Below are 18,846 nucleotides of genomic sequence, written 5' to 3'. Positions count from 1 at the left end.
TTTTTATTTCACAAAAAGTCTGGAGGGCTTGAATTTGCCTGTACCCCTAAGCAGGGGGAGGCTCTTTCCTGCATCTCTGCTGGTCAAAGCCCCACCTGCCTGGGATTGCCGGCAGCCCCTCAGAGGGGAAGCGAATCTAGTCGGTTTCACAATGCCCACTGTTTCAAAGGGAACAAATTGCTCCAAGGGCACAGAGCTTTTCCTGAAATGAAGCCAGAAAGGTGTTTCACCTATGAGTTTCCAGAAAGAGAGGACAGACGAATGTAAACTCTGTGCTGGCTTTCTACTGTGTGCAAGGCGTTGACGCAGTGCTTGGTGGGAGTGCAGAGAAGCACAGGCACGGCCCGGCTCTCCAAGAGCATGGAGGCAGGTTTTTGGCTAAGTCCTCTTCCTCTCTCCCTTTCTCCTTTGCATAATTATACAGGGTACCAGAGACTGTTGGTTAACTATTGTAGTACGTACGTTGTGCCAGACCTTGTGATAAGCCCTTTACATATATTAACCCATTTAAGCCTCCCCTCCTTGGGGTAGGCACTCTTATTGTCTCTACTTTCCAGGTGGGGAAACTGTGGTCCTGAGAGGTTATTAGCTGATCAAACAAATTGTACAGCCAGTCAGTGATGGAACCTGACTTGGACTTAGGTAGTTGATTCCAGAGTCCACGAGCTTAATCACTGGGCCCTGCTGGGGTCTAGCACATCTCCTGGTCCCTAGAGAATGTGACCTTGTGTTAAGAATCATGGCACCTTCAGTCTTCACATTAAAGAGGTAACAGCTACACGAATCATTTGGTTAAGTGGCTCTGGAGGTACCTCACTGAATGCCATTGATGCCTTAGAGAAATTTATGTAAGTCAAAGTTTTGATGTTCTATAATATTTAAAATGTATTATAAGAGATTGACATTTTTAAAAAGGATTCTGTAGCAAGTCGCTGTTACCCTCCCCTGCTGTGCCTTGGAAATACTTTTTGGTTTTGTTTAAATCAAGGTCCTATTGCAAATAGTTCAGTGAAGCTGAGTATGGTGTTTAAGGTAAGATTCTCTGCAGATGGGACTTTACCACGTTGGTGGGTACTGTCTGCCTAGAAGTTGGCTCAAATGGCCCTCTTGTCCTCCTGCAAGAGAACAAGCAGCCCGACCGTCAGGCTACTTTGCTCATCTGTGTGGGTTCATCTGGAAGTGCCCAGAGGTGGGAGGAGAAGGCAGAGAACTAGAGGAACAGTGAGACTTGCCTCGCATGGAGAGTTCTTCATCGGTGCAGGAAACGTAGCGCTGGTCACCGTAGCACTTTCAGAGGTGGGGGCATCGGTGGTGCTGAGCAACAGGGCGTGGCCTGGGCAGAGAGGAAAAGAGTCAAAGACGCACCAACCTCGCACACTGAAGGGCCTCGGGGTGCAGGGTTAATGGGCCCTGCACCATGCTTCTCTAGCCTCAGGACATCTCTAAGGATACAGGTTTTCTGCGGCCTCTAATGGAGAAGACAGCCTGCTGACCACTGTCTACAAAACTTGGCTCATGCAAAGGTCTTCATTCCAAATGGCCTGCAATACCCCAGCACCATACACCTGGGTTACTGCGTCCTTGATCTCCCAAGGTCACCAGCTTCAGCCCCTAGCCCGGGAGCTGCCTGAAGTATGCTGGACTCCCCCAGGCCCACCCCTGCCCCCCGTATCCAGTCATGCCAGCGCTTTGCCCTCCAATGGTCTCTAAACCTTCACTGTCTTCTCCCCTCTCCGGAGCCCAGGTCATCCTGTGCCCCATGCCCTGACCAGGAAGACTCACTTATTGTTTTCTAAGCACTGACCTGCCTGAAAACCTGGCAGAACATGGGCCCCAGCCCCACGTGGTGGTGGGAAGAAGCATCTGCAAACCTCCAGGAGTATTTTGTAGCTGGTAGGTGCTATGGAGATGGGGCCAGAGTGAGCTCACGACTTTTTAGGGGCCTCAGAGAACCCCAAGTAGGAACTCAGTCCTTCATTTCTATTTTTCTCTCTTAGCAAAGTCTTTATAGAGTTACTACCAAGTAACAAATTCAGGTGGGTCCAGAGCTGAGTAACTAGGCCAGGCCAGAAATCTTAGAAAGCACCCTGCCCATCCTTGAGGAGACATCAAGTGGCTGGGGTTATGTGACCCTGGAGAGAAAAGGCCTTTCGTGGTCGGTAGGTCATGATGGTTGTCTTCAAATATCTGAAGGGCTGCCTCTGTGGGAGAGGGTGTAGTCCAGTTCTGTGGGGTTCCAGGAGACAGAAATCAGGGCCAATGAGTAGAATTTACAGAGGGGTGGGGCTCGACGAAGAAAAGCGGTGTTTGATTCTGACCTGTTAAACAATGGAAAGGGCTACTTTTGGAGGCAGTGAGAGCCCTGTCACTAGAGGTATTCAACAGAGCGGTGAGGAGGCCGGCAGGAGAAGCAGGCGCTCTTGGCCTCTACGTCTGGGGAGGGCCCTGCAGCGCTCCCCTGTGGTGCCATGACTCAGCCTCCGTTTTAATGGGGCCCAAAGCCAACTCACTAGATGCAGCCAGCTCTGAGGACCGAGGACAGGACTGCACGGGCTCTGAGACCCTCAGTGGTTGATCTGGACATTGTCTTCTCTCACATTTATCATTATTATGAATCCTTAAAGGAATCTGTAGGATGTATGATCGTTGCTTGGAAAGAGAGAAATTTTGGTACAAGGGACTCTAGCTCCACAAAGAGCAGGTAGATACAGGGGAGGGGAAGGGAGAGAGACGCCCCTGCCCGCCATCCTGCAGAGAAGTGGGCCCCAGGGCCTGCTCAGTCCTAGCAGTTGTGTACAGACCTAGGATAGGCCCATGGCTGGGTGGTCTGGCCTCTCCAGTTGCCCAGCTCTTGGAGATATGCTGGCCTCACAGACCTCCTCTGATCCCGAGGCCAGTTCCTCCGGGCGTGGAGTCAGCCCAGCCCAGCATGGGTGGCATCTCTTGGGTGTGTGGAGGCCCTCTGCCCCTCTGGCAGTCAAGCAGGGACTCTAATGAGGGGAGGGTGGGAGTTGCCAGGGGCAGCTGGATGCGGGGTTTGGGGGGTATGACCGAGGAAGGCGGGCCGCAGGCAATGGTCTAGATATGGGGCAAGGTTCCCAGGGCACAGTTCTGGGGCAAATGACGCAACGGCCTACCTGAGCCTTAGCCTCCCCGGTCATAAAGAGGGCTACAGTTTTCCTTATCTCTCAAGGATTTCTGTTCCTGATGCGTAATAGGTTTCAACAAACACTTGTCAGATGAATGGATTATTACTGTTCTTGCTTTTATTCTTATCTTCCAGCTAATCCTTGATCAAAGTTCTCATTTTAAGGATCAAAAGGTGACATTAGCCTTGGCTTGATTCAATCATTCTAATGCTCAAGAGAGTGTGAAGAGGGAATTGTGTAGGTGTACCCCAGGGCAGGTCCTTGGGGGAGGTCCAGTGCCTCTGGGGTGGTACCCCAAGTCTATTGTCTGGCCAGGTGAGCACCAGGGGAAGGGAAGAGAGGGTGGTACCTTGGTGGTCCTGGAACCGGGCATCCTTTAAGGTCCTGACTTGCCACTGGGGCGTGTGGGGTGACAGTGAGCTTTGGGTCCAGCCACAGAATCCATCCTCGAAGTTGCAGTAAAAACCAGCAGGGAGTTTACCTTCAGGGAGAGCACAGGGGTACAGTCATTTCCAGGACTGCTAAAGGCAAAATATGCCAACAGCAAGTAAAGTTAGCCAGGCATGACCATCCTCGTTAATGATAGCTCCCCAGCCAGACCCTCAATGTCTAATCATGCTCATAGTGAAGAGAAGCCCAATCCCTAACTTGTACGTGTGCTGGTTTATACTTTTCTGATCTTCAAAAAATAATAATATGGGGTATTGCTAACCCAGTTTTATATATGAAAAAGCAGAGGCTCAGAGATGTTAAGCAACCTGACCAAGGTCACACAGCCGACAGGTAACCCAGCTGGGATTTGAACCCAGCTCTTCTGCTTTTAAATTCTGTGCTCTTTATACAGATCCACCATGAACATGATCCTAGAAAAGCCAGTGTATAACTCACTGAAAGGCATTTCTAATGGCACAATGATAAGAGTGTGGTGGTGGCAGTGGTAGTGTTGGCTGGGCGTTGGTTGGTTTGGGTCCCTCAAATCACCCCTGCGTGCAGAGACACATATTGCTCAAAACTATCTATTTGCTCCCCTTTATTTCCCAACCCCCTTGCAGTTAAGTGAAGCCACATGGCTAGTTCTGGCCAATGACACGTGAGTGGAAGTGTTGTGCATCTCCTGTGGATTGAGGCTGTGAAAAGCCCTGGTGTCATTTTCAGACTCTCTCTTCTGCTAAAGCAGCCAAGGAGAGTTCTCGTTCCTGGTGCTGCTGCATGATGGCGGCGTTTCTGCCAGCACGAGAGATCCCAAGGAGTAGAGGCCCCTCCCACCCCAACGCTTAGTGGACAGGTGCCGTAAATGTTATGTTAGGCCACGGAAATCTGGAGATGGTTTACTACTGCCGCATAACCTAGCCTATCCTGACCAAGCAATCCCAGTCCCTGGGGCCTCTTTATATCATCTGTTGGCTCAGCATAAAGGGCCCTGTTAACGCTTTTCCCTACATCAGCCCGACCTCGGGTCCCATTAAAGAGGTCACAGTCAGTTCTATACACCATATATTTCCCCACTGCCCACAGAAGGAGGAGGACAGGAGGAGAGGGGTAGAGAGAGCTCCCTTGCTCCAGTTTACTTGGAGAATGGCTGCGGGGAAGGCTCTCAGCCCCGAGGAGCCAGTGGGCCATTCCAGGCGGCTACCCTGATAGTACCCAACAGCCCCGGCCAGGCCTGTCTCCACACAGCAGCTCTCGAGCCGGACCCACCGCTCTCAGTGTCCTTCCTCTGTCTCAGCCTTCTTGGCAACAGCAGGCTGACAAAGACGGCCCTACCGCTTCCTGGCTGTGACAGCACCTTAGTGAATTATTACTCATTTCTCCCTGATTCTCTGTGCATTTCACACAGAGGCAGAATTATAAATTACAACAGGCTGTCACTGACTTTGAGCATCTCTTCCCATTTATACCCCCCTGAAGAAATCATCCCCCCCGCAAGCGCCGCATGTTCCCCTGATTAAAAATCCAAAAACTAAGGAGATCTATTTTATTTTTTATGCCCCCCTCAAGGGATCTCACATTCACTTCTTTAGCAAAAACTAACTGGTAGCTGGAAGTGACCTTCCACAAAGCGTCCTTCACACATATGCTTTAAACTGAACACCGTGATGGAAGATTCTAGCAGGCAATGGGCCCCTGGTAGAAGGAAGAGGCAGGGCTGAGCTGGGTCCCGCACAGTGTATCATTCCCTCCTTACCCTTTTAGGAGGTAGAGGCAGAGAACTTAGCCTGACTTATGGGTGTTGGTACCTCATCAGAACCGGACACCTGGGCTCTGGTCCTGGCCTCACTGCCTTCCGCTCTGTGACCTCAGGTAAGTCACTTCCTTCCTCAGAGCCTCAGCTCCCTCATCTATACAGTGGGGTAAGATTACTGTATATTTTGAAGGGCTGTTTTGAGGACAAAGCAAGGGAGAGAGTGTGGAAACATTCTGCAAACAGAGTTGAGCAAACATACAGCGGCGGTGGCGTTATTAATGATCACTCATACCCGGGACAGGGAAACTTAGCAGCAGGGGAGAGGCTGAAACTGCCAACACTGCCCTAGAGGCAGAGCCAGGTCCCTCAGCTGCCTCTCCGGAAATGCCTATGCCTCCCGCTGGGACAGGAATGAGGAAAGTCACTGGCACTCTCCACCTTCTGGAGGCCCGTCCTTGTCCCAGCTTGACAAAGGGTCCAGGGTGAGCTGGGAGTGGAAGCCCCTTTCTTTTTGGCTGACTGAATAAAAGGAGACGAGGTAGGCAAAAATAGTTAGGTCAACGGGCAATTTACGTGCCAATTAAAACCTTGAAGGGTGGGCAGGAGTGCCGAGAGGATTTCCAACACTGTAAGCACATCAGGGCATGTGCTCAGCAGGACCAGTCCTGAGGACGATGGTGGGGTGGGTACCAGCACCGAGCCCTTGGCAGATCAGGCCGGGTTGGGGAAATTGCTGGGAAGTCCACTGCTGAGCAGTGTTGGCGCCCAGTGTCGCGTCTAAGGTGTCACCCCCTTTGATCACCTGCTCAGTGCTTGGCACACTGTAGGACCTAAATACTTATTTGCTGAATGACATGGGAGTGGGTTCAGTCTCCTAACCCTTTGCCACTCAAAATGTGGTCCAGGGACCAGTCACATTTGCATCACCTGTGAGACTGTTAGACGTGCAGAATCTCAGGTCTCTCCTTCCTACTTCCCGACCTAGTGAATCAGAATCTGCATTTTTAATGCTCTCCAGGTGACTCCTTTGCACCTTAATGTCTGAGAAGCGCTGCTCTAACCCACCCCCTTCTTGGGCTGCAGCCAGTTATTCTGTTGGCTGGATGGCCACATCGGCTGTGTGTGGGTCAATCAATCCCAGAACATTTGGCACTTACGACACCTGATTCCACTCTAAGAGACACAAATTGATAGAGTCATAGAGATGTGACCTTAGCACCAGCTGCCAGGAGCTGCCAGCTATAAACTCCAGGCCAGATGACACTACTTCTTCTCACAACGTTGTTAACAATTTTTTTTTTTTTTTTTTTTTTTTTGCGGTATGCGGGCCTCTCACTGCTGTTGCCTCTCCCGTTGCGGAGCACAGGCTCCGGACGCGCAGGCTCAGCGGCCATGGCTCACAGGCCCAGCCGCTCCGCGGCATGCGGGATCTTCCCAGACTGGGTCACGAACCCGTATCCCCTGCATCGGCAGGTGGACTCTGAACCACTGCGCCACCAGGGAAGCCCCGCTGTTAACATTTTTGATAAATATGTGTTATACATTTCCTTGAAAATATAGAGTCATGGGAAAAGTGCTAGAAGAAATACATCAAAATATTATGGTTATCTCTGAATGTCTGAGAGGGAGGCTTATGGGCAATAATTATTTTCTCCTGTGTACTTTTTTGATTTTCCAAATGTTTTACAACCAACATGTTTTACTTTACAATCAAGAAATAAACTTTAAAAAAAACCTGTTTTTGCCTGATAGGAAGTGTATGCCCACCAAACCGATGAGATTATTGAGTACGTGGAGGGGGACTGAGCTGCCTGCAATACTGAGAGAGTCAATGACCCATCCAAGGGATGAAGCGGGGCCACCTGACCCTTTTCTGGGGCACTGCATGCCGTTGAGGCCATTGCTCAGGACACACAGGGAACCTTGAAGACACCCTTCAGTGGGTTACAGCATCCTGGAATGTAAACATGGATCGGCAATGTTTAATTAGAAAGAGAAGGTGTGCGGTGTATGGTGTGTGGGCTTGGAGGACGGGGTGTGAACGGATCGGATGGAGAAGGGCAAGGGCGGTACCACCTCCCTTTCAGGTCCCCTACTTGTCCCAGCCAGAAATGTCCCACAAGGTTGCGTCTGGTAATCTGAATGAAGCTGTAGTGTGTGCGTGTAATTCCTTCTAGAGAAAATGTGGGGGGCTGAGGCTGGGAGTTGACAGGACACAACCTACGTTTCCCCTCCAAATTCTAGCCGTGGCAGTTTTTCGTTGAAAACTCTCGCTCAAGATTACTGACCCTCATGGGGGTTCCTTAGAAGACCTGGACATCCCCAACAGGCTTAAAGTGACCACTGCTCAGAGAAAATGTTCTAACAGGTTCCAGACCACCTGGGAAGGACCAAGTGAGGTCAAGAGCACTGCCCTTAATGCATCATGGGCGTCAGCACGTCAGCGGGCATCATGTTCCAATTCATATTAGAAACGAGGAAAGTGAGGCCTAGAGGGTGGAGACGAATGATCTGAGTATCCCCCAGAAGAGCCCTGGACCTTCCCTGCCTTTTCCTCATCCCTTCATCCTGGGTAGATATGTAGTGAAGGCTGTGCTAGAAACTGCTGGAAACTCACGAAACAAGTGAAACTGGCTTGCGGTGATTAAGAGCATGGGCTTTGGAATCAGACTGGGTCTGAATCACTGCTCAGCCACTGGCTAACAGTCTGATCATGGACTAATCTGGTTCCTCATCTGTAAGATGGGCATAATAGCATCACATAGGATTGCTGTGAGGGTGAAATAAGTTAACGCACGAAGAGTGTTTGGAGCAGCTCCTGGCATATAGAAAGTGCTCAACAATGTTAGCTGCTACTATTATTATTGTTGTTATTTTCATGGGGATGGTTTCCAGAATCAACATCAGCCAGTGTGGTAGGGAAAACAGCAAAAATGCCAGAGAGAGTGGGGCGCCCAAAAAGGAAAAGGATACTTGCTGAGTACTGCCAAGGTCAGAGTGGCCAAAAGATTGGAAGAATCCTCCTTCTAACTGAACTCCCCTTCCCTTCTAGCAACCGACTTCTGTAGCAAAGAGCTCCATGGGGGTGTTCTTCAGGGCGGAGTGGTCATTCTGACAGCTGGTCAGAACAGCTTTTCAAGTGTGGCTGAAAAGCCTTCTGGGCTCCAGGCGCCTGCCTTCCTTACTGGGACCAGGTTGCCCTCAAGCTTGGAGTCGGCTCTGAAAACACATTAATGGCAAGCCCCGAAATGGTGGGAAAGTGCCCTAAGTCCACAATAATGGGCTGGATCCTGCAGGCTCCAAGCCCTAATCATGGCTCTGTTCCTGACATGCTGTGTGACCCTGAACAAATCAATTACCTTCTCTGTGCTTTCATTTCCCCAGTTGTAAATCAGGACATGGACTCCCTGACCTGTGTCTCAGCTGGGAAGTGGGTATCAAAAACTTTAAAAAGGCCAACGCAAAGTCACACAGCTCAGAGGCACTGCTGGAAATAATACAGAGACAAATAACTAGAGAGACACACAGACAGGTCCCTGTCCAGGGCAACATGGGCAGGCCTAGCTTCCTCTTGGTCCATGTGTGTAGTGAGAGCTCCGAGAGGAAGCCAGGAGCAGAACAGTGCGGAACAAGCAAAGGGCTTTACCTGCAACTCTTTCCTGAGCTTTATCTGACCAACCACTATTCCATGATTATTGGAAAACTTCATCGGAAAGTTTTGTATAAAAAGGACGATTTTCAAATTGAAAAATGGATTTCTTTATAGTTTCATTTAAAAGGGAATAAATAAAACCTTTCTTTCCCTGAGGGAAGATCTGTCCTCCAAATGACCTGGGGGACACTGTTACCTTCTTAAAAGCTATTTGGCAGGTCACAGCATCTTGGGGCCGGTGTATCTGAGGGGAGGGGCGTTTGTTGGGTGTCCGAGCCCCACAGCACCCCAGGCTGCTGCATCCTTTCCCAACCACAACACCCTTGTTTCACTCCCTGCCCCTGTGTTGGATTTACAGCACTACAGGGACAGATGCCGTGTTACTTGTCCCTGCTCCAGGATCTAGTTTACTTTTTAGCTCATTATATATGTGTGCTAGAAGTGTCCGTGGTTTCCCTGGAAAAAACTTCTAGAGTGTTTACTCCTTGCCAGGGAGCAGCCGAGAACACTGTCTTCAAGTGGAGGGAGCACTGTGCTGGGAGTCTAACTCTGCCCCTGACTACCAGTGCGACCTCAGCAACCGGCTTCCTCTAGGGAACCCAGGTTTCCCAACCCATTTATTCATTTTGATCAACAAAGAGTCAATGAGCACCTATGCTGTGCCAGAAATCGTTTGAGATCTTGGTATGGGGAAGAGTACCAGGCCCACTCTGTCCACAGTGAGGGAGAGAGACATGGAAGCCACCTCCATGAAATGTGACGGATGCACACCCACTAGGGTAGCTAACATAAAAAGGCAGATAGGGCTTCCCTGGTGGCGCAGCGGTTGGGAGTCCGCTTGCTGATGCAGGGGACGCGGGTTCGCGCCCCGGTCCGGGAAGATCCCACATGATCCCACAAGATCCCACAAGATCCCTGGGAAAAGCTCTCTCACGGCTGGGCCCGTGAGCCATGGCCGCTGAGCCTGCACGTCCGGAGCCTCTGCTCCACAACGGGAGAGGCAACAGCAGTGAGAGGCCCGCATACCGCAAAAAAAAAAAAAAAAAAAAAAAAGGCAGAAAAGAGTAAGTTTTGCTGAGGATATGGAGAAATGGGAATCCTTACACAATACTGGTGGGACTGTCAGATGGTATAGCCATTCTGGAAAGCAGCTTGGAAGTTCCTCCAAATGTTAAATATAGAGTCACCATCCGACCCAGCAATTCTACTCCTAGGTAGGAAATTTCGTTTCCAAGAGAAATGAAACATCTGTCTACACAAAACCTCATACATGAATGTTCACAGCAGCATTTTTCATAATAGCCAAAAAGTGGAAACGACCCAAATGCCCATCCGTTGATGAATGGATCAACAAAATGTGGTACAGCCCTACAATGAAATATTTTTTGGCGATAAAAAGGAATGAAGTACTGATATATTCTACAGCACGGATGGGCCTCAAAAACATTGCGCTAAGTGAAAGAAGTTAATCATAAAAGACCTCATATTATATGATTCCATTTATGTGAAATGCCCATCTGTAGAAACAGTAAGTAGATTAGTGGTTACTTAGGGCTAGGCAGTGGGTGAGGGGGTCGGTGGGGGGGAGGGATTGGAGGTACATGAGGAGAGATTGCGAGGGGTTTCTTTTTGGAGTGATAAAAATGTTCGAAAATTAGATTGTGGTGATGGTTGCTCAGTTGTGACTACACTAAATCGTACATTTCAAACGAGTGAATTGTATGGTATGTAAATTATATCTTTAAAAAGCTGTTAAAAAGTAATAAATGTTACGGTGCATGGATTCCAGGGGGCGGGTTCCAGAGGGAGAAGAACCAACTATACTTGTGGGAAATGGTCAGAAGAGGCTTCCCAGAAGGACTGACTCTTGAGGTGAGTCTTGAAGGAGCAGATATGACTTAAGATGGGAAAGGGCATTCTGGGGAAGGGATAGGACACAAACAAAGCCAGGGAGGTGTGAGGGAGCTGAGAGGTGGTTTGATATGGCTGGAGCTGGGGTACATGGAAGGTTGCGGGGAGGAGGGAGGCAGGTGGGTCATGAAAGAAAGGCTTAAAATGTGACGGAGGTCCTGGCGTAGAGGGCTTCTCATGGCACGTTAGAGTTGGCCTTTAGTCTGCACTTTTTCTCTATACATGAGGCTGTTGAGAGCAAAAATTATAAGATCTTGCTTGGTTCTTAATTATATGCTGTTTCTAGACCATGGGTCTTAGCCCTGTCTTTTGAAGACTGTGTAGCTTTTGAAAGTTGCCACCAGAAGGACACAAGTGGCCCTGGTCATAAGGGAGGTCATTCAAGCCTCTGATGGTGGGGGAAGGAGGGCGTGTGGGCATGGGTGGGGCAGGGCGGGCGAAGCAGCCCCATCTACTCACTGCACAGCTGGCCCTCATCTTCTCCCTGGGCACAGTCCCGGTGGAAGTCGCAGGCCTGCCCCAGCTGGAGGACTGTTCCGTTCCAGCAAGTGAAGGAACTCTGCAAGGCCATCTTGGAGCCCGGGGATGTTCCTGGAGAGCACACAGAGACACATGACACTGGTCAGCTTGGGTGGCCCCGTGGGAAGGCTGCGGGGAGAGCATCCCTCCCACGCCGTTCACATCTCAAGGTCTGAGACTACCCCATTTTCATCTGGCCGAAACCAGGGTCAACACCAGGAGGCTAAGAGGAAGTCAAAGCCCTAACCCCCCGGCCCCCTGGCTGTGATGTGAGTAGTAGAGTGGCCCGAGGTTTGAGCCATGTTCCACAACACTTTGGGGTCCTCCAACCCACGGCTTTAGTGTGCCAGGTGGACAGCTACAGGTGGAGTCTCATCTGCACACAGACAGCTTTCCCCTCAAGGTCAAATTTGGGGTACCAACAGGCATATCTGGTCCAGTATATCGTCCCCATGCTCTTGACCCCAGATTCCACCACTGGAGTGACTAAAACACACAGCACTTCCTGTTTTGAAATGAAAAGAACGCCATCGTAAGAGCAGGGCTCTGGGCCCTGGATCGGCTCCTCCATGAATGGCTGTGTGATGCTGACCCTGTTCCTTCTCTTTCTGGCCCCCTGTCTCCCCATCTACAAAAGGAGGGGTTTTGATGGTACTTCCAAGGTCTTGTCCGATTCTGAAATTCTTAGATAAGTCATATTATCCAGTGGAGGAAGGGAGAGGGGGCAGTTTATAGCAAACATATTAGCAGATATTTGCTTTTGTATCAAGAATGATGAGTTATGGTAATTTATTAACCTGTGACCTCAGAGAGCCAAGCTTCAGCTGGCCTGGCCCAGCCTGCCTACTGAATGGGTCCCTTGCCTGGGGACCGCCTAGCAAGGGCCTGGCTGGTATTTCTGACTGTGCCTCCTGATACCCAGCCTCGGTTGGTATGGGATGGGGGAGCCTCTAGCCCCTGTAGAGATGAGAGGGCAGGGCCCACCTGGGTTGACCTCTTATCCCCACCCCCCAGGTCTGGCTGCCTTGCTCTCTGTCCTATTTCCTAGCTCTATCCTGATGGTAGCTAGTGCCTCAACAGTCCTCCCACCCCCATACTACCTACCTCAATGCTCAGCTGGGTGGTGGAGAGGATGAACCAGGACCCTCACCTGGCCAAGCCCCACAGCTTCTCTGGGCCTCACATGAGGGGCGGGTTTCTTTAACCCTGGCTGTGAAATTAGACTCTTCTTTACTAAATTTTATTTTAATAAAACCTTACAGCTGATTGTGATGTGGGACTCTCCAGGTTAGATGATCTTTAAAATTCCATGATTTTCTGGTTCCCAACAGCACTGAAACTAACATCAAGTCCAGCCTCTTTACTTCTAGAATCTCTCTGTATACCTCAGCCCATCTGGTTCTGTAAAGAAGCCAGGCAAGTCTTAATAGTGTCCATTTCCTAAGTGGGGAAATGGAGTCAGAGTGGTTAAGTGACTTGCCTAAGGTCACACAGCTGATAAGTGGGATTTAGACCCAGCTTGTCAGACTGCAAAGCTGGCCTCTCCATCTCATGGAAGGGGGTGTTGGAGGTGGCCCTGGGCCCTCTTTCACAGGCTAGTCCAGATAAGGCTCAATGTGTCAGCTGATGGCGGATGGCTACCTGGCATTGTCAGACCAGCCTCCAGCCTGGCTGGGCGTTCTCAGTAGTTCCTGGGCATGGGAAACACAGGCCCTTCTTCTTTCAGGGAATCACATCCAAACCCTTTAACCTGTTCTTAAAGGTCCTTTGTGATGTGGGCCCAAATTTCCTTTCCCGTCTCACCTCTCTCTGTCTCTCCCCATGAACGCTGTGCTCTAGATGCATCTGGCATTGGTTCGTTGCAACCTGGCACCAGAACACACGTGTATGCTCCCATCTGCTCCGCTAAGCTGCTTGAGTCTCTGTGTGTTCCCAGCCCTAGCCAGTGCCTGGCCCCTGGGAGGGTTCACAAAAACCCTGCGCATTAGGTTATGCTTCTGTGGCTGGCTGAATAATGCTGTGTCCCCCCACCCTGCCCCAATACCCATATCCTAATCCCCCAAACCTGTGAATATGTTACTTTATGTGGTGAGAGAGACTACTGGTGAGATCAAGACAAGGATCATGAGGTGGGAGATTATCCTGCTTATCCAGGCGGGCCCAATATAATCACAGGGTTCTGATAGGAGGGTGACAAGAAGGTCAAAGTACGAAGTAGACCTGGTGATAGCAGCAAGAGTTTGGAGTAATGTGAGGAAGACGTCGACGTATTTAGGATAATAAGAAAAATTCTCCTTCACTTTTGCTTGGTGATTTCTAGTTTCCAAAGTATTTTTTCCTATGCCTTGTACATGATCACGAAATACAGTTAGGACCTTATGGCCCTCATTCCCAGCCCGACCGAAGAAAACATGAGCCACATAAAACGCCTGTCAAGCCTTCCTCAACTTGGAAACAAATGTAAGCTGTGTCCTGTTTTCTTCACACCTTATGATTAGGCCTTGTTTCTCATCGTGTGTTTTCACGAACACATGCACGTTTCATATACCACTTACTTGTCATTCCCCAAAGAGCTTTTACTTTTACAGTTTCTTTTACTTTCCTTCACTTGAAAAATATATGCCTATTGTCTAAAGTTCAAAACCAGGGTAAAAATCAACAAAACAATGCCCAGAATCCCACTATCCAGAAGCCGTCATTTTTTTACATCTCGGTAGATTTCTCTTTCGTGTTTTTTGGCCTGTGCTTTAAAGGTGTGTATAGTTGTGTCATATATGTATGTTGCTTAAATTAATTAAAATTATATCACAAGCTTTTTCAAGGGCTTAAAAAGTCCTCATAAGAATACTTTTTAATGGCTATAATCCTACGTGATACGTACCATAATTTATTTCAACATCAGTCAATGACTGCAGTGTTAGATTGTTTATAATAACACTTTGAAGAGTATCTTTGAGCATAAACTTTCACCCGCTTTTCAGATTATTTTCATAGGATAGATTCCCAGAAGTGGAATTACTGAATCAAAGGGTATAAACATTTTAAAGGCCCTTGACACATATTGCCAAATTGCTTTCTAGAAATTAATCCAATTTACACTCTCACCAGCTGTGTTCATACATGCATGTTCCTCTTACTACATCCTGGCCAACCCTGAATATTATCACTATTTTTAACTAAAAGTATCCCCCTGCTGTTTTATTTGTATTTCTGTGATTGCGAGGGTGAATATTTTTTTGCACGTGTTATTAGCTTTATTTTACTCTGATTTTTAGGGAATTGCCCACTTCCTTTTGCCAGTTTATCTGTTAGGGTATTCACGTTTTCCTATTGAATTGTACGACATTATTAATAAGGATGTGAAACTATTTATTACATGCTTCACATTTTCCCCCAGTATTTTACGTGTATTTTCATTCTGTTTATAATGATATCTAGGAGTTTAAAATTTGTATGTAATCGAAACCTAACCATATTTTCCTTGGTGATTTCTTCTTCTTCTTTTGCACCTTAGAGAATTTGTTCCATGTGGGGTTGGTAGGTAACGTGTGGGTCGCCTTTTGTAGGTCTTGGTTTGCTCTCTCATTGCTAAGGTTGCCCTCTCATCAGGGAACGTCTTCCACCAACTCCTCCTCTTTCAGCAATGGGGATACAGATCTCAGCCCCTCATCTGTGACATTTTCATGGACTCTCCCATTCTCTCCCCATCCATGGACTGTCCTTTCCCCTGGGATACCACAGGACAGTACTTCTTCTTGCATTTAACTTGGCAGACGTTCTGCTGATACGTTATAACCAGCTGTTTGCATGCCTGTCTTCCTCACCAAACTCTAAGTGACTTGAAGGAAGGGATCAAGTCTTATCTCCATGAATCTATAACAGTACCTTGTATAGAGGTCTCCCCACCCCAATATTTGGGACTTGAACTTATCCATTGAAGCTATCATCATGCCCATTTTATAGTTGAGAATACAAAGGCTCTGAGTGGTTACATGGACTGCTGGAGAGATTGGTGGAAACCCACATTTTCACATCTTGTTCTCTATCCTTTGTACCGTGTCTGTCTATGGGGTCCCCCCTCCCCAGGTGATGAGTGTCCTCAGGAGTGGTGATAATGGGTATGAAAGGGCAGGGAGTCAGTATCCCTGCCCTTTACTCCCAAACCTGGACAAAGAAGGGGTCCAGTCGTGGGAGGGGTGTGCCGCTTCCACTCTCTGGATGCCCCAGTGTTTATCCCCAGGACCTCTCTGTTGCACAGCCACAGCCCAGAGAAGTCAGCCCCTTAGGCCCTGCTTCTACCTGCCCCTCCCTACCTCCTCTCCCTGGCTGGCGACGTACAGCCTCCTCCATACCACAGGGAACTTTATGCTTGTGAGAGATTCAATTAGATGGATGCCTAGTACTCTGATCTTTTCTAGCAGCCCAAACTCAAAACTAATGAAGCACAACAAAAAAACAACTGCTCTGTCTTCTCCAGTTCTGTTTTTTACGGGCCCCATAAATTCCAAGGAGGAAAGTACCCTTGGTGAATGGTTTTAATCAAGGGCCTGAGTTTCTGAAACAGCATCCTTTCTGTGGTTGTGAAATGATTGTTCTGGCTTGTGGAATAGGGTAACCTGAGGCCCTGGGTGGTCACAACCTGCTCCAATGCAGCAAGGAAGGGGCAGAGCTTAGACAAGAAGATCCAGCACCCACTTTCTTCTGGCACATCCTGATGCCTTCCCGCCACGAGCGCCTGTGATTCCTGGAAACCACTGAAACACCAAATGCCCTAATCACAGCAAGATTAGGGAGAGCTAAGATCAAGCCACTCTGGGGAGAACTCTTGCCTGGGGACCTTTTGTTAGCAAGGGTCTTCTGTACGGAAATTTATTTATTACCTTTGAAAAGGTAGCTCTTCCCAGAATAACAATATAAGTCACTGGGGGTAGTAAACTGTCACCATTCCTTACCTTTGTATAGCATTGTAAGAGCTTACAATGTGCTTTCCTAATCCTTCTCTCTTTGAACTTCATAAAAAACTGGTAGAATAGTTATTATTATTCCCATTTGATTAATCAGAAGACTGAGGACTCAAGAGATTAAATAATGGATAGAGAAATGCTTTCTAAGCAGTAAGGCGCTACAAAATGCAACCAATTGCTTGCTAGGTGCTTTGCCTGAGGTCTCACAGCTAATAAACCACAGGGAAGGCCCAGAACCTGGTCAGATGATCCCGGGTGGGGTTCTTCTCCCATCACTTGGATTAGATCGTCTTCTGGAGCAGCACCCTGACGGCCCAGCGAGTCACTTTGGAAGTTGGAAATACTGTTGATGTTCAGGGCCCACCTGGACCAATGAAACCAGTATCTTTGGAGGACGGGCCCTTGGCACTGGTGGTTTTAAAAGCTCTGGGCATGATTTTCATGAGCACAGGGTTGAGAACCACTTCCTTGGAGGCTGGTGGATTTGCCCCTGAGCACCTGTGTGTCTTAGGTGGGTCTTTTACCCCTTGGGTTCTCCACTGCCCCCTGGTACAATGAGGGGGGGTGGCCTCAAACCCGACCTCCAAGACCCCTTCCATCTTCGACATCCTGATTCTGCAGTTCTGAGCAATGGTTGTTGGTGGCTCTCTGTTTACAGGGTTGACCTGGTATAGTGTGTGTCGTCTTTATTAATGCTGACCATTTAATGACTTCCTGGAGCCTGCTGCCAAGTCACTCACCCACCAAGCTTCCCCTGGTTTCCTCATGTTGGCTTTTCCTGTCTCAGTCATCTGTCATTTGCATCCTGGAACATCTCTCCTGAAACAGCATGACACTTGCTTGCCCATTTCTCTCCTCTGGGTGCAGTAGAAATCGGTTCAGATTTGCACCTGAGACACGTGTGGCCTGGGTGAGGTTACATGAACCTCTATTTGACACCATGGGTGACTAACTGGGTTCACTCGCTGGGAGTGATTCCTTCTCCCTAATTGCGCATTCAAAACAGAAACCCACACATACTCCCCTCCTTCAATCATGTCTTGGAGATTTGATGCTACAAAATCTACACAACTCTCTTAACTCAATTTTTTTTAAACAAATGTCAAGTTTTAGGGCACTTAATTAATTTTTAATTACGGTGATTTATGTAGCATTAAAAAAGGCGCATTTGTATCAGCTTTCAGGCCATCTCCCACCTGCTTGCTCTTGCCTAACTAATGACACTCATTAAAGGGGGAAAAATTGAGTGCTGCATCAGTGAGAAGGGGGTCTTGCTCTTAATTAAAGAGAAGGAGAGATGACGTGTGGGAGGAGGCTGACTTCCACAGCATAGGGAGGTCAGGAGTGGGGCTGGCTGGAGCCCAGAGGCTGGGCCAGGCTCCCAGTGGAAACTTACTGCTTCGCGGGACGAGGAGAATCCGGTGCTCAAGGGTAAAGAAGCCCAGAGACATGAAAATGGATGGTGACATGATGAGGACGTAGCCACAGTGCTCACAGGCTAACAGCCGCCGCCTCTGCGTGGACGTTAATGGGGATGTTGGAAGGTCTGAGAACTGTGTAAATTAAGCCTGGCAGAGACCAGTCCTGCTGAGGGCTTTGGCCTCATAAATTGTAGTGTGGACAACCTCATTAAAGAACTGGCATCTTGGGTTCCTACTCAAAATATAAATCGGTGAGGAGAGGGCCCGGCTACAGAGGGCCCAGCGGGCTGGGTGAGGAAGTGCTGTGCTGGAAGTCTGGAGAGCTGGTTCGAGGCCTCGCCTTTTGCCACGAGGCCTCTGGGGCCATGAGCAGGTCACTCCTCTGGGCCTCAGTTGCCTTGTTTGTAGACTCTCCGCAGCCAGCCACTCACATGGACCACGGGCTTAGGCTACTGCCTTGATGGTGCGTCTGTAGACCCTCTGCATCCGTCACATGGAGCTTGGAAATCAGGCTGCTTCCAGGGCCCCACTGCAGACCTACAGGGTCAGAACATCTCGGGGGGACTCTGGATCCAGCATGTTCCACAAGCTCCCTGGGTGAAAACTGGGTGCACCACAACCTGAGGACCTCTAGTGTTAGGGAAATGAATGGATCTTCAGTTCCTTCTCCCCTTGGAAGAATCCCAAGCCTTCCAGCACCACCCTCTCTCTCACCGGACAATTCCTTCCTTGGTCCAGAGCTGTCAGAGCTCCTTTCATGCCTAGATTCCATTTCTGTTATGACTCCAGCAGGCCCAAGGCACCACTTCGTTAGTTTGTGTTGAAGAGACCCCTAAGGTACAGAGAAACTAACACTAGCTACCAGTCTTCTCTTCTGCTAGCTAGTGGTGTGAACCCTGACACAGCTCACAGGCTTCTCTCTTCTGCAAGTTGGAGAGGCTATCTAATTTACAGGATTTCTGTGAGGATCAAATGACATTGGGTACATAAAACAGTATGTGGGGTTCTTATGAGCTAATTTTAGAGAGTGTCCCAAGGAGTTTGG

General features: G+C 48.9%; 1 protein-coding gene across 1 annotated transcript in view; it reads right to left on the bottom strand.

Annotated features, from left to right (window-relative positions):
• Positions 1-1,169: 1,169 nt before the first annotated feature.
• LOC109551098 (ALK tyrosine kinase receptor-like) overlaps positions 1,170-18,846 on the bottom strand; it is a 696,955-nt gene continuing 679,278 nt past the window's right edge. Inside the window, exons 7-9 of the mRNA XM_019942470.2 lie at positions 11,357-11,488; positions 3,499-3,630; positions 1,170-1,333 (exon numbers count right to left, since the gene is read on the bottom strand). Of these exons, the coding sequence (XP_019798029.2) occupies positions 1,170-1,333; positions 3,499-3,630; positions 11,357-11,488 (428 nt within the window). The remainder of the gene's footprint in view (positions 1,334-3,498; positions 3,631-11,356; positions 11,489-18,846) is intronic.

Source organism: Tursiops truncatus, chromosome 14 (assembly GCF_011762595.2).
Source record: "Tursiops truncatus isolate mTurTru1 chromosome 14, mTurTru1.mat.Y, whole genome shotgun sequence".
NCBI lineage: Eukaryota > Metazoa > Chordata > Mammalia > Artiodactyla > Delphinidae > Tursiops > Tursiops truncatus.
Note: the sequence above shows the minus strand (reverse complement) of the source record. Positions and strands in the feature narration are given on the sequence as shown.